The following is a 14,257-nucleotide window of genomic DNA, read 5'->3' as shown; positions in this document are numbered from 1 at the left end:
AGTTAAGTACTTACGTGTATGAGTACACATTCGTAAATTAAGTGTAAGCTTCTTTCATTCATTCAACTGTAGCGCCATCGTTTTGTGAGTCATGTGATCAATTTGCCACTTATTCCAACTCTCCCCGTCTTCTTTCAATTGTTACCTTTTCGTTGCGAGAGTCTAATTTTTTCATTGTGGGCACCGAGGATATAGTCCATGGCAGAATTTTAAAATTTGTACGCCATTTTGAACTGGTAGAAAAAAATTTCAATTTCACCACGCGCGATCCTGGCCATTTGCACGCGTGCGCGCACGCGCGTATGGCGCATTTTTTTCTAACAATAGATTTTTTGGGACAACACATGGGGACAGGCCCACAAGTCAAAATGGCATCTTGTTACAGTCTCCATCCCTGATTTATGGCTCCTGCTTTAGCTATTTTATAGCCAGTCTGCGTTTTATACGCAGTCCGTGGTCCCGTTGTCCATGTTTTATACCTCAGTCCGTTTTCAATGCCCTTTTTGCGGTTGTTTCGGTGTAGCATCGCTGTACTCGTTGTTTGTATTTTGACTGGCCCGCAAAATGCTACACACCAAACATCCTTATGTGTACTGGGAAAGAAAAACGCTTGGCATGGGACTCTGGTACACACATTTCCTAATTACAAAACCTGAAAAACAGGTTCCAGGAATCGCGCCAACAATCCCCCAACAACAATACATGTCATCGTTATGAAGCATCATGTAGGCATGTGAAATCCCGCTTGTGGCGTGAGTACTCTTCCAAAATGGCGAGGAAACTTGTGTGCAGTAGGGCATTGCGATCTAAGATTCTCTTCAATGGAAGTCCACCGATTGCTGCTCGGTCTTTGCTTCTGGCAAGAACAAGTAGTCAAAGCGTTGCGGAAGCTACAAGGACAGATCCGATGCCGGCAGACATGTATCAATTGGCTGCCGATGGTTCACGATTAAGTCCATCTGCGGAACTTCCCGGATTTACTTTCGACGATGGGAAGAACGCCTACCGATCGAAGACAAGTTGGGAGATTGTCCGAGCCTTGACAGTCTTTAGGCTATGTTCTTTCGATTTTCTTATCAACAGAAATAAACAGGTAAGCCGATCAAGTTACGTCAAAACTGGTACTCCTTCGTCATAATTTTGAATGTGTTGTACCTGCATGTGCCAAAGGTTTGACAATTGCGTAATATTTTGAGAATGCTATGTTCACAGATTGATTTTGTTGTTGCAGTTATGTCCACTTAAAAGGTTCCAGTTGCGAACTGTCTTTACAAATCTTGAAAACATTCTTGCAAGCTTATATGCTTAATAATTAAGCATATTTATAAGCTTGCAAGAATGTCGTTATGTAGCTTATAGGATGTTTTGCTTATTATACCATTGCAGTGTCGCCCTGGCGTTCAACGTTTCAGTTGGTTTATAAAGAAGTTATTTTATCAAGTTAGAAATCGTATCGCTTTAAAATATGTCATGTGAGCAAAATTGATTGTGACTCGCTGAACATCTTTTCTTTATTTTCTTACATAAAATTCAAGTTCGCCACTTGAAATCTTACTGAAAAATTTGTTTTTCATTTCCGTTTACTCTGCCAGACAGCTGTGCATGCAAATTGAGTGTTTTCTTTTAAATTCTTGTCAGGGTTCAACTATGCTTGCACAAGTGTGACCAGATACGTGAGGGGATGTCTGATGTCCTGACATTAGCTTGACATTAGGCAGGGTTTTTATTGGCGTCAAAAGCTGAGCAAAAACATACAATTTTAAGGTTAATAATATATTAAATGAAAACGGGCAAACGAAAGCATAAGCGAAAGGGCAATAAAAGGGAAAATTTGTTGATCATTATATGCGTTATTCACTGCTTAAGCCTCGTTTTCATATGTCAGGAAAATCCCAGACAATCGGGGATTTCAGGTTTTGCTGAGATATTGTGAAATTGCCAGATGTCTGTCCCAGATTTGAGGCATTCATGGGTGACAACCATTTTTATTTGTCCGGGGGAACTGGGGAACAGGAGTGAAGCGATTTAGAGGATTGGTAACGAGCTAAAGCCGTCGCCAATGACCCCGACAGTAGAAATTTGAGTTTTCATGAGTCGGGAATGATCACCCATGCACCATCACAGAAATCTGGGATCGTACATCATGATAATAGAAACACTCCCATTTTCCTGATTTGTCTGCGACAATCCCAGACGATCGGGGATGTCTACAACTTCCAGTTTTCATCAGTTGGGAAGCAATGTGGTTATGTACCAGTCAAATCCAAGATTGCCATCTCCATCCCCCCCCCCCCCCCCCCCGAGCAAACTTCCGAGTACTAGACTTTTTTGAAAAGTTTTGGTCAAATTCTCTACTATATTGGCAGTTTAACGGTCAAATGCCACACTGGTTAGGGCTTCACAAAGCATCAAATTCCCCACTCTTTAGATATGTAGGTAGATAAACCACCCATTGAAATAAAATTTTTCATGTTTTAGATTTAATATTCAAACTGTTGCATGCTTTTAAATGTAAATAAATAATTAATCACCATTAGTGAAAAAAACAAGAAAAAGTGCTGAAAAACCAGAGCTGAGTGCGCAATGATACTATTGGCCAGGATTATAGTTAGTGTCCTTCTTTTATAGTTTTGTTAAATAATTATTGCGTAAACACTGTTATACAACCACTTTTAATGTGTATTTTAAAAAATCTTTAAAGCCTGCATATGCATAATGAAATTATTGGAACTTCTTTCATTTTCAGCTTCTCAATCTGGGCCAAAAGATTCTCGGCAAGCAGCTGTTCAGGAGATTGATGAAAGCCACCTTTTATGGCCACTTTGTTGCTGGTGAAGACCAGGAAACAATAAAACCAGTGATAAAAAATTTGGAAAAGTTTGGTGTGGGAGCAATTTTGGATTATTCTGTGGAAGAGGATTTGTCTGAAAGTGAAACAAAAGGTCACATGGGTGAGGATGGTGAGGAGTCATCTGATCCTGCGGATGCACATGCCCGATATAAACCCCACGTAGAATTTGCTGACAGGAGAAAAGGTGTTTACAGTGCCAGGACATATTTTTATGAAGGTGAAGAAGAGTGTGACAAGAGAGTTGAAACATTCCAAAAGTGTATTGATGCAGCAGGTATGAACTATTAAACTTTGTTTCCTTACTATGAAAGGTTAATTAAAATTCCTTGTGCATACCATAGGACAGCCCAGCTTACACAGCTAGATGTTATAGAAAGCAAACTCGTAAGAAAGGTCATTGCCTTCGACATAGCAAAATAAATGCACTCCTAATACAGATTGGAGTGGAGATTGTATGGGACGACCTTGATCAATGAATGGATCTTGGGATGTGTATCTGGCATCCCCCGCAGATTTTGCATGGGCGGATTACATCATCACCAACTTGGCAAAGGAGAGACTGCCTGATGACGTTGAACATACTCCCTAATCTTTGATTATTACTAGTTAGTTTATATACATGGCAGGATGGGCTTCTGCAAGTTAGTCTGGAAAAATCTCTCTTACTGGCTTACAGAGATGACAAAGGAAATTTTTTTTCTTTTTCCTTTTTGCCTTTAAGGGCCAACCACTCTAAAGGCTCCAAACAATTTTCAAAATTAAAACTTCGTTAAAAAATACAAAATTTTTCAAGAAGCTCAACCTTGCTGAGGGAACAGCTAAAAATCTAAGCGGTGTAGGATGCGGAATAAAATGCAAGTGAGGGCCCTTATTCAGCCTTTATGGCTTATATTCTGAGTCCTGTGCCAACCAAACACAATGCCAACAATGTTTTATACCTTAGATGCCACTATTTACTTCAGTCTGCATTCACGAGTTGGCTCACAGGAGCCTTTGATTATGAATTTAGATTAAAATACCATAATTCCCTATTTGGCAGCATATCTATGTGTGGAGACCTATACTTGGCAGCTCCCCCCACCCCCACCCCATGGAGGCCAGACAGCTCAACAGCTCAAAGGTTGTTTCACCACATACATCTGACTATGCCCAACTCTCCATCACCAATGTGTGTGTGTGTTTCTTTTTGTGATTTTTACCAATGTGGGTGGGTGTAGTACTGCTCAACTTGTGCGTGCCATTATCTGTTCAGAATATAATAAATAAGATATTTTAACAGGGAGCCCACGTCACAAAATGTGGTTTTCAGTGAGGCCCTGCATAAATCTAACGTAAGAATACAAAAAAAAAAATTACAAATATAGCTATCTAAAAAATAAAAAGTAAAAAGGATAAGATCGATAAAAAAGTCTACATGTTTCTAATAAGACGTCTAAAAACTAAAAAATTGGAAATGTTCCTAATGCCGTCTGGGAGAGCGTTCCAGTCATCTACCGCATGACAAATAAAACGATGCTGTCCCCATGAGCGCTTTGATTGTGGTTTACAGATGTTATTACTAAAACGAGTGTTATAATCATGGATGTCTTTAAAATGATTAAAATTAAAATTCCAATCAATCAAACCATTCAAGGACTTAAAAACTAAAAATAGGCGATGAGATCTTCGCCTTTTTTCCAATGTATCCCAACCCAGTAGATCAAGGGCTTCTGTTGCTGATGAATGTTGCTGATGAATGTTTCTGATGTTGAATGTATCTGAACAAAACCGTCATTGATTCCTTTCTAACCATAGGTGCTGCATCTGACGATGGTTTTGCAGCCATTAAAGTGACAGCTCTAGGAAGACCCCAGATACTTGTGAGTTATAAGTATTTACCATTTACACAAACCTCAGGGACCCTAGCCTGCAAGAGAAGACGTCTTTTAGCGCTTTTGTTGTCATCAAAAACCCAGCCCGAGCTTGGTTTTGCAGGTGCTCTTTTCACAGTGGGTGAAACATTAACCAGAAAAGGTATCTGCTCTCGCCAGCTAACCTGGATCCAGTTTGAAATTTACGTATTATAGACGTGAACATGAAATGGAGTCATTGAAGCACAAAAGTCCCAACATCTCACTCCCAAATTGCAATAAGATGCTGATTTTTGGCAAGGAGGCATTTTTCATTATGCTCTTTGCAAACATCTTATTAATAAATCTCATAATTTCAAAAGTTCTAATAATTGTGATGTCATACTTTAGTACTCTATTTCAAAGTAATTTAATCCCTTATTTGTTTTAGATGAGAATTTCTGAAATCCTGAATCAAACGCAATACTTCTTTGACCACCTGGCCGCTGATTCTGTGAAGATGGACAAGATTGGAAACATTGTTGCTAGAGACAAGTTCTTTGAGGGCCTGGAAAGACTTGGGGTATGAAGTTAAATAATTACAACTAAGTTTTATGGTGAGAATGATGTATTATTGAGAAAGCGACACAGGCATACTCGGAAAAAAGAATTTTTTTTCCGAGTATGCCTGTGTCACTTTCCAGAATAATACATCATTCTCATTCATTCACCAGGCTTGAAAATTATATACCATCACATTTATTTCATAAGTTTTATGGTGTTATAAATAATTACTTATCAGCAATTATACATGCTGCCTTGGAGTCACTGTACATGTGAGATGTTCAGTAATTCTGGGGTTTCTGAGTTCTGAAGACACTGTCATCCAAACACGATAATTTAACTCATGCTTTTCTTTGCAGGTTGAAATGAGCCTCGAGGAAGCTAACAGGATATTTGAGTTGATTGACACCAACAAATCTGGGTAAAATAAATTTTACGATTGATTCCCCCTGTTGAATTGAGAGACTAGTCAAGGCTGTTGCCTAAGAAAAATTTCAAGGAGCCAACAAGGTCAAAAGCGGAGAAGTTAGGAGCACAACATGTAAAGTGTTAGGTGCTGTACTGTTGCAAAACATTTAGGCACCCAGAGCATTTTCGTGGGTGCCCCAGGCTACCGGGCATCTGTTAGGAAGCAGCCTTGCTAGTACTTGACTGTGTGATAGCTAGCAGAAATATTTTGTGCCATTCTTCATTTTACCCTTTAACCCTAATTTCAAAGGACAAATTCTCTTATCTTGTCTCCACACTTTTCTTTTAAAAGTATTGGGGAGAAGTTATTAATTCACCTTGGGTGTCTGTATGCTTAATTCTCATGGCCTCAGGGGTTGAATATATAAGCGTTAATATTAGAAGGAGAAATTTGATGCTGATTACTGTTAGGGTTTAAAGGGTTAGTTGTAAAGACATACAACTTAAGCATCCAAGACCATTTAGTTCAAAGCAGGGTTGGGCTTGTCTAGTTGTGCATATAATATTATAGGTTAATGATTGAAGTAATTAGCATTGAAAATGCAACTTTATACCAACTTCTATCAGTGCTGAACATTACATCATCATTTTCAAAACCTCTTTCTCCCCCCAAGTTTTGAATTCTCAATGATGTATAATTATAATAAGTTCCTGGTGAATTGTGGCATGTGGCACCCTCAGGTTCAATCAGCTCACTTCAGTCTGTGCCACTTTGTGCTAGAAGTTGTTTCCAGCATCAGAGTGACAGAACATTAATTTTAATGTACTTATATATGCTTTATACTGCTAGGAACCAGCTCAAAGAGCTGTCTTGACAACTAAAATTGACATCTCTCCAGATGAGAGTATCAAGTTTCTAAATGGTCACTAATAATAATATAATAATTAATGATATTTGTCCATTTTCAGTGACATTGATGTGATAGAATGGCATGAATTCCTAACCCCACAGCTGAAACTGTCTGAGCTCTTTAAGGCCAAGCCAAAGGGAGATGTAAGTCACATCATGTTTACTTCTGTACACCAGTAAATAAAAAAAAATTGTTGCTGAGTCCTTGTGGAATGTAAAAGATTAAAAGTTACTCTGTTTGATACATTGTCTGCTTTTATTTATATTCATTTTAATGGCAGGGAAGATCATGTTGACTGCTAATTAAAATCTCGTCAAATTTATCGAGAAATTCGATCCTGAGATTTCTTTCTTTTTTTCTGCAAAGGTCCAAGGGCGGAAACTCATCATTGTGTTGTGCGTAACATACACATAATTACATGTATTTCCACTTCCAATACCCATTATTTCGAGGAAAACAAAGGATAAGTCCTGCCAATTGCCCCACCCAAACTAGAATGGGAAAAACTGTTGTTTTGTAGACAATTGTGAATGCTATTTACGCGGGATGCCCTGAGGGGGCATACCGTGTCTAAAAACGGGTCGATTTCTTTTTTTTTTTTTCTTCGTCGTAGCTACAAATCAGTACATTAATTTATTCATTAAACTCTCCCCTCTCCTACTCGGGATGTATTGTTCTGATTGTCTTCAACAACAGCCGTCCAATCAAAATCCATTCTTGTCGCTTATATCGCTAGGGAGGGGACCCACTCACCCTGACCTGTGTGACGTCAATGCATCATTTAAATTCTTCATTAAAACTGCATTAAATTGTGGCGCCATATTGTTAACATGTTCTGGACTCAAGTGTGCCGTTTTCAAACGGAAATTTCATTTTGAAGCGGTAAATCAAAAGAATAACTTCTAAAAAGCACTCGACATCTAAAACGGTGGAAATCGGAGAGTTCCTGGCGAAGGAATCGTGCTTTCTTTGACAGTCTTAGACCACAATTGCAGACAGAAAGGAGGTCATTGAGAAGCTTACGTTATCGCAATGGAATTCCCGCAATTTCCCTTGAAACCCTGAGTAGCGTAACACAAGGGAAACAACGTAACGCGATCTTCATGACTCAGACTATTCCATTGGCAAGGATGGTTTTATAAATCTGCAAAGCACACAGTTGGAATAAATAAATCAGCCACAGCATCTCTCGTAATGCCAGTATAGCAGGCATCTTGTTTTTGCAAGATTCAACTTTCATTCAGTTAATTTATTTGTTGAATTTTAAGGAGGAGTTAAAACTAATTAATTTTGCACTTCCTCATTTTTTAGGATGGTTTTAACATACATGTCCTTGTTAATTTCAGGAGAAAACAGGAAGGCCAATCATTTCAGTTCTCAAGGACGAGGAGCTTCATGAGATGAACAACATGTCAAACAGACTGACAGTTATTGCTGAGGTCTGTATGGAGTGGCTGACGTATCAGGGATTGAAATAGCCAATTCCAATATGGCGACAACTTGAATGACTAGAACCTTCCCCCTAGCCTCTACCCCCTCCCCCCACCCCTAAAAAATTTTAAGTTGAAGTGCATTTCTATGGGGAAAATTTTTGGATGTTCTGAAATCAAAATAGATTTGAGATTCTTGAGGCACATCTCACTCCAAAATTTTGAAAGAAGTTACAAATACTATGGTTAAAGTACTTTTACTGCATGGTTGTTTGAAAACATAATTTTCTGTAAATCCTAGATATTAAGCACCCCACTGCCCCTACCTTTTCCTTCACAAACAAATTAATAAACAACAGATGACATTATGATTAATTTCCAGAAAATGTGACTAAGGGCCTTTGCTTGAAATGTTAGACCATCTCATTCCGTACTACTTTAATTTTACCATAATTCGGACTAGTCTTTTTCCTCTTGGTACTGTTTTTTGCTAAATCAAGTAAGCCCTCATCCCCTGGGCACCCCCCTCGAACATGCTTGCAAGAACTATTGAAATCCAAAAAGACAATATTATTGAGGGTAACCACATGTCAATCAATTCTTAAAAGCTTTAAAATATAGAACAATACATGGCATTTTTCATTGAAATTGGAGCTTAATTATCTCTGAAATTTGCTTGGTACATTACCCCTTGTTGGATTGGGCTTCAATAACCCTTGCTGTGATTTTCTTTTCCTGCATAGTCATGACTAAAACCACTCTAAAATATTTAGTTTGAAATGCTAGGCACTCCCCTTAAGAAATCAGAGTTTTGGCCGTGGACTGTACCAAGATGTACAGAACATATGTGCTGTAGCAAAAGGTGCCCACCTTCTTTAAATGATTTGTGAATCATATCTGTGTTGATTTTAGCATGCCGTGAAAAGGGGAGTGAAGCTAATGGTAGATGCAGAGCAGACATATTTTCAACCTGCCATAAGACACCTGACGTTAGAACTGATGAGGCAGTTCAATAAGGAGACGCCACTTGTCCTCAACACATACCAGTGTTACTTGAAGGTAAAACATCTTTCTTTTATAACTTACACCAAGCATGCCACACCTAATCACTATATAGTGTGCATCCTGTGCATTAAAAAGTCTTGGGAGGGGGGTGGGGGAGAACAGTGTAAAACAACTATTTGGTAACTTAAGCAATTTGAAGGTTGACAATAATATTGAAAGGCTTCTCTCAAAGGAGCATATTTTTTCGCAGGATTTCGCTAAATCATTACATACAGACAAGTTTGTATTGACATGAAGAATGTGGTTTCAGTGATTTTTTTTCGCTGTTTTGTTTTTTCTGCCGACTCCATTTTTTGGCCTCGTTTAGCAAAAAAAAAAAAAAACAGCGAAAAAATCACAGAACATTTTTATGTAAAAACAAGTGTCTGTATGTAAAGATCTAGCAAGATCCTGCGAAAAAAAATCGAAATTTCACCAAATAAGTCATCTATGCCCAATTTGCAAGAACCCCTTCAATTGGTACAAGTGTACATTTCTTGTTTCCTTCCAGGACACCTACCGTAAAATTCAGACCGACATGGAACTGGCACGACGGGAAGGCTACATGTTCGGTGCAAAACTAGTCAGAGGAGCCTACATGGAACAAGAACGACTAAGAGCAAGCTCTCTGGGTTATGAAGACCCTGTCCACCCAAGCTACAAGGCAACAAGCAAATGCTTCGATGAAGTTATGAATGCAGTGTTGGAGGAGACCAAGAGAGGAAATGCCAATGTTTTGGTTGCTACTCACAATGAGAATTCCATACAGGTTGCCATTAAGAGGTACATTATGTCTTATAATCAGCAAGAAAGCTTTTTAAAGGGCTTGAGTGAAAAATTCCAAAACATCACGTTAGGTTGTGGCAGAACTGCTTCAGAGGACAATAAACTAACACTTGTGATAATAAACAGAATGGCTTTGATGTTTATGGAACTCTGCTGGTCAAGCTTGCAACAAGTTCTTGCCATGTCCTCCCAGGCCCCTCCGACTCTGGGGTGGGAGGCCTAGCTGGTCTAGAATGAAAATTATTGTACAAAACTGTAAAACACCAAACGATTAAAACAGTAAAATTGAAATAGCCAGACATCACGTTCTCATAATTGTATGTGTTCCTTTTAAATGAAATATCTTTTCATTCAGTTGTATATAACAGGAAAACTTTTGCAGCTTTTTTTCCTTTTACATCATTAAACGTTTTTGGTTTTTAAAAATGATCTGCCAAAAATACCAAAATTAGACTTGAATCGAGGTGGGGCTGAGTACAAATACAGTTGGATTTATAAACCCCCTCACCCCTAAAATGAATACAATCAACAGTCCCTCATGTAAGTAGTAAAGGGATGAGAATGGCTGATTGGACCCAAAATTAATGGTGATAAAGTTTGTATACTAATTAATTTTGATGTTAACTTGCAGGATGCACGAGTTGGGAATTTTACCAAAAGAAAGGAAGGTCTTCTTTGGACAGCTTTTAGGAATGTCTGATCCAATCTCATTTACACTAGGTACGTGAAAAAATATAATTCATGAATTCTCTTGAAAGTGTTTTGAACACAATGGTACCATTTAACTGCAATCACCAGAATTGTGGCACCTACTGGGTAGAAAAGGCCACCATATACATGTGGCCTAGCACAAATAATTTATTGTAAACCTGTACATAGCTGTGGGGACAAGATATCAAGCTTAATATTAATAAGCGGTTTTACTCAAGATGGATTTACAGGAATAAAGGGCAGTATCTCCATGGTTTGGAGACATTTGGAAGCTTACTGAAATTTTCAAATTATTCCAATAGATGTGGGCAAAACCAAAATACACGTTAACAAAATTCATCTTAAGATACCATTAATTTCTTCAGTTTTTGCTGGTAATGATGTATATTTTTCTTGACGTTCTGGTTCTTTCTGCCCTGTGAAAATATCTGGGTTCAAACATAGTTTGAGTACCTAAGTCCTTATGCTTTGCTATAAACACCGTTGCAACTGTTAAACCTCATTTCCATGGCAACCATCCGAGGATACATCTGTTGATTCCTTCACTCCTAGCTAGTTTCAAAGCAGGTTTGTCCAAATTTCGCGCACGCCAGTAAAATTTCACTATTTTTTTGTGGAAAGAAGAGAGAAACTCCAAAGTATCTCCTTGTAAAGTCAAAACAAATTCTGAACATACGTTTGGCCAATTTCTGCAATTTTTTTTGCCATTTATTGCAGTTGTCCATGTATAATTCTCCCTAAGATTTTTTGGAGTACAAATACCAGCTAAATCCTAACATCAAGCCAATTTTCAGAAAAATTCACGTTGAAAAACTTGTTAAAATAGCTTTACTTTTCAGCCTAAAACTGGCCTCCTTTTGCATGCCAGCATAATGATTTTCCCCGTAACAGTAAGAAAACTGCGCGTGCTCATACCATTTTAGTACCCAGTTGCCACACGCCAAACAACTGTATGGAGTCACCTTAAAACAGCAAATGCAAGAAAAATTACTCAGAATTAAGTTGGTCAAAATGAAAAATTTCTCAATTCTTGCAAAATAGTTCATAGTAATTACTACCATGGAATATGAGTAGTCTAGACAATAGAAATTTAAAGACAGGTAATTGGAGTGGAGTTTAATAGTGGAAGGGGCTTAATATTTTGTAAGTGGGCTGATACTTGCAACTAGTCAGAGAACTGTGAATACTAAAATTAATTCCCAACAAATTTCCTTGAGTTCTTAAATTCTGTTTTGACTCAGGTAATGAGGGATACGCCGTGTACAAGTATGTTCCATTTGGACCTGTAGATGATGTACTGCCGTACCTCTCCCGTCGAGCCATGGAAAACAAGGGCCTTCTCAAGGGAGTGCTCAAGGAGAGGAAACTTCTGTGGGGTGAACTGAAAAGAAGGATTCAGGAGGGAGAGCTGGCTTATGACCCTGCAAATGTTGAAGTCCATTCCTGAACTTCTTGATGCCAAACTTATAGAATTCAGCTGTGTTTATCTGTGAACACAGTTGAGATAAAATTTACACTGTAAAAGGAGGTAGCCTTAAGGAAGGGGTGGGGGGGGGGGGGTTGGGTGTAACTCCCTTATATAACCTATATGGGTATGTGCTGCTGTGAAGGGTATGGTTTTCAAGCAGTTTAGTGTGGGATAGGATATACAAATCAGCAAGTTTTCAACAGTTACTAGAATAGGGTATCATTTTTCAGGATATTCTACTGCTCAATTGTTTGAATAATTTAGTGTAGACTAGGTTTCCCAGGAATTGACACTTATAAGACGTGTTTTAGTTGCAGTTGTACATGTAGATGATTGTTTTCGTTGGTCTGATAGTGACTTGAGTTTCTGAAAAATAGCGAGTCTGGTGGGGGATTTTTGGTCGTTAGTCTAGGATTACAAAATGAAGCTGAACTTGGTCTGGACTTAAGGGTAAGAGTTTCAGAGTCCCAGCGGCACAACCCCAGCCAAAAACCACCCCAGGGAGGTAGCCTCCAAATTAGTGTTCATCTAAGTTTATGAAATGAGTCATTAAAAATTCCCCCCCCCCCCCCCCCCCTTCAGCACCAACCCTCTGGAAATTCCAGTTTAGCTTCACACTTTTCTTGAAACTTTGGCTTAGATAACACCCTCTCTCGCTCCCCTGCCCCCCTTCCCCCCCAACTACCTATTCCCCTTGGAATTTCAAAGATATTTTCTGGAACTGCAAAATCACTTAAAGGTGCTGGGTCATCTTTCTTTAATACCACTTTGAAAGTCAAACAATACATTTGCATCAATAGAAGCTAAAAACATAATGGTGTTACCACATACATTTTAAAATAATACAATCAAGGAGACATGATTACATTTACGACATTTAATTGTGTTGTACAGTTTATGTAGGTTTGAACTGAATTTATTATACAAATTCAATAATTTTAATATATAGTCTTTTTAATGGATAGTGCTCAGTGTTTCAGGGCAATTATTGCCAAGAGTCAAGTATTTATTAATGAGAAAATTGTTGTCAAGTACAAAAATTATTTAACTTGTTTTTAATGAAAATTTTTTTGTAGTGGCTTGAGTAGCATTGTCATGTGAACACAATGGGCTTGAATTCTACCCATGATGAAAATACATGCGTGAATTACATGAGCAATCATTCAAAACATGAAGCTCATATTTTTTTTTTACACCCAAAACGATGGGAATTTTGTTTCTATTGAACTTTTTTTTTTGTTGGTAGTGTCTGGGAACAGTTTTTCATTTATGCCAGGGTTCATCACTGTGAATTTTTCGTTTTTATGTAGCAAGACTGGTGTTAAATCAGTTATTTTGCAAAGTGGTGTATTCAAAGGGCACAACATGTTGAACATTATTATTTTGGTTTTAAGGGATGTAAAAAATGCAGCTGGCTCAATATCGTTTTTACACAAGCTCGGGTAAATATTTTGGTTTTTAGCAATAGGTACAAGTCTTCTTGAATTCAAGTCAGAATCAGTTCAATAAATTGAATGAAAATAATGCAGTAATGAAATAAAAATATTTACAATAACACAAGGTACAGGTCAAAATCTTTTTTAAAGAGTGCACCAATGAATTACAATAATTATTAAGGTAATGGATTACAATGGCATGGAGGACCCTTCTGTAAAGCACTTTGTGACTTAGGCATTCTCAAGAATGATTACAATTATTATTAATGTGGGTAGTTGTAAAGGGTACTCTTGCAATTTTTCTGGGGTTGTTGCAGATTTTGTTTGGAAGAAAAATAGGTTTAAATTTATTCACAACATATTGAGAAATAATGCAAGTAATTATACTGATAGGTGATTGTCATGATGACGTTATTTTACTACAAATACCAGAATCCTCTTCATTTTTCCTCTCTTTTTTTAAATTTTGTAATGCCAGTGAGGTTTACTGGATAACAACAATCCTAATTTGCAAAAGAAAACAACAGACCGAAGGATTCTGGTAGTTGTAGTGAATGAGGCCATCATGCAAAATTGTCCATTAAATATTTGCTGTATTTGGTTACAAATTCAGTATCAATTTACTTTTAATATTTTGTGACTCGACAACCGTGTATAAATAATTTTGTAAGCAGTATTTGTAGGGGTAAGTTGTGATATAAACAAAATTGTAAGTGGGCATTGGTTGTTGCTGGCAACAACATGGAAGAATAAATTCATGCACTACAGCTGCATGACTGTGATTCAAGTTTACTCAAGAATCTCTTGTTGAGTTGATAG

At 37.8% G+C, this 14,257-nt stretch overlaps 1 protein-coding gene across 1 annotated transcript; it reads left to right on the top strand.

Moving 5' to 3' along the window:
* Window positions 1-444: 444 nt before the first annotated feature.
* LOC146479577 (proline dehydrogenase 1, mitochondrial-like) lies at window positions 445-14,225 on the top strand. The gene is made up of 11 exons (XM_085110407.1): window positions 445-1,093; window positions 2,747-3,125; window positions 4,646-4,710; window positions 5,132-5,263; window positions 5,604-5,665; window positions 6,622-6,706; window positions 7,910-8,002; window positions 8,906-9,052; window positions 9,549-9,820; window positions 10,455-10,543; window positions 11,776-14,225. Exons 1-11 carry the CDS (start codon window positions 770-772, stop codon window positions 11,979-11,981), a joined length of 1,854 nt encoding a protein of 617 aa, XP_084966533.1. The 5' UTR covers window positions 445-769; the 3' UTR covers window positions 11,982-14,225.
* Window positions 14,226-14,257: the final 32 nt, after the last annotated feature.

This window comes from Pavona decussata, unplaced genomic scaffold (genome assembly GCF_977016875.1).
Source record: "Pavona decussata unplaced genomic scaffold, jaPavDecu1.1 SCAFFOLD_58, whole genome shotgun sequence".
Lineage (NCBI taxonomy): Eukaryota > Metazoa > Cnidaria > Anthozoa > Scleractinia > Agariciidae > Pavona > Pavona decussata.
Note: the sequence above shows the minus strand (reverse complement) of the source record. Positions and strands in the feature narration are given on the sequence as shown.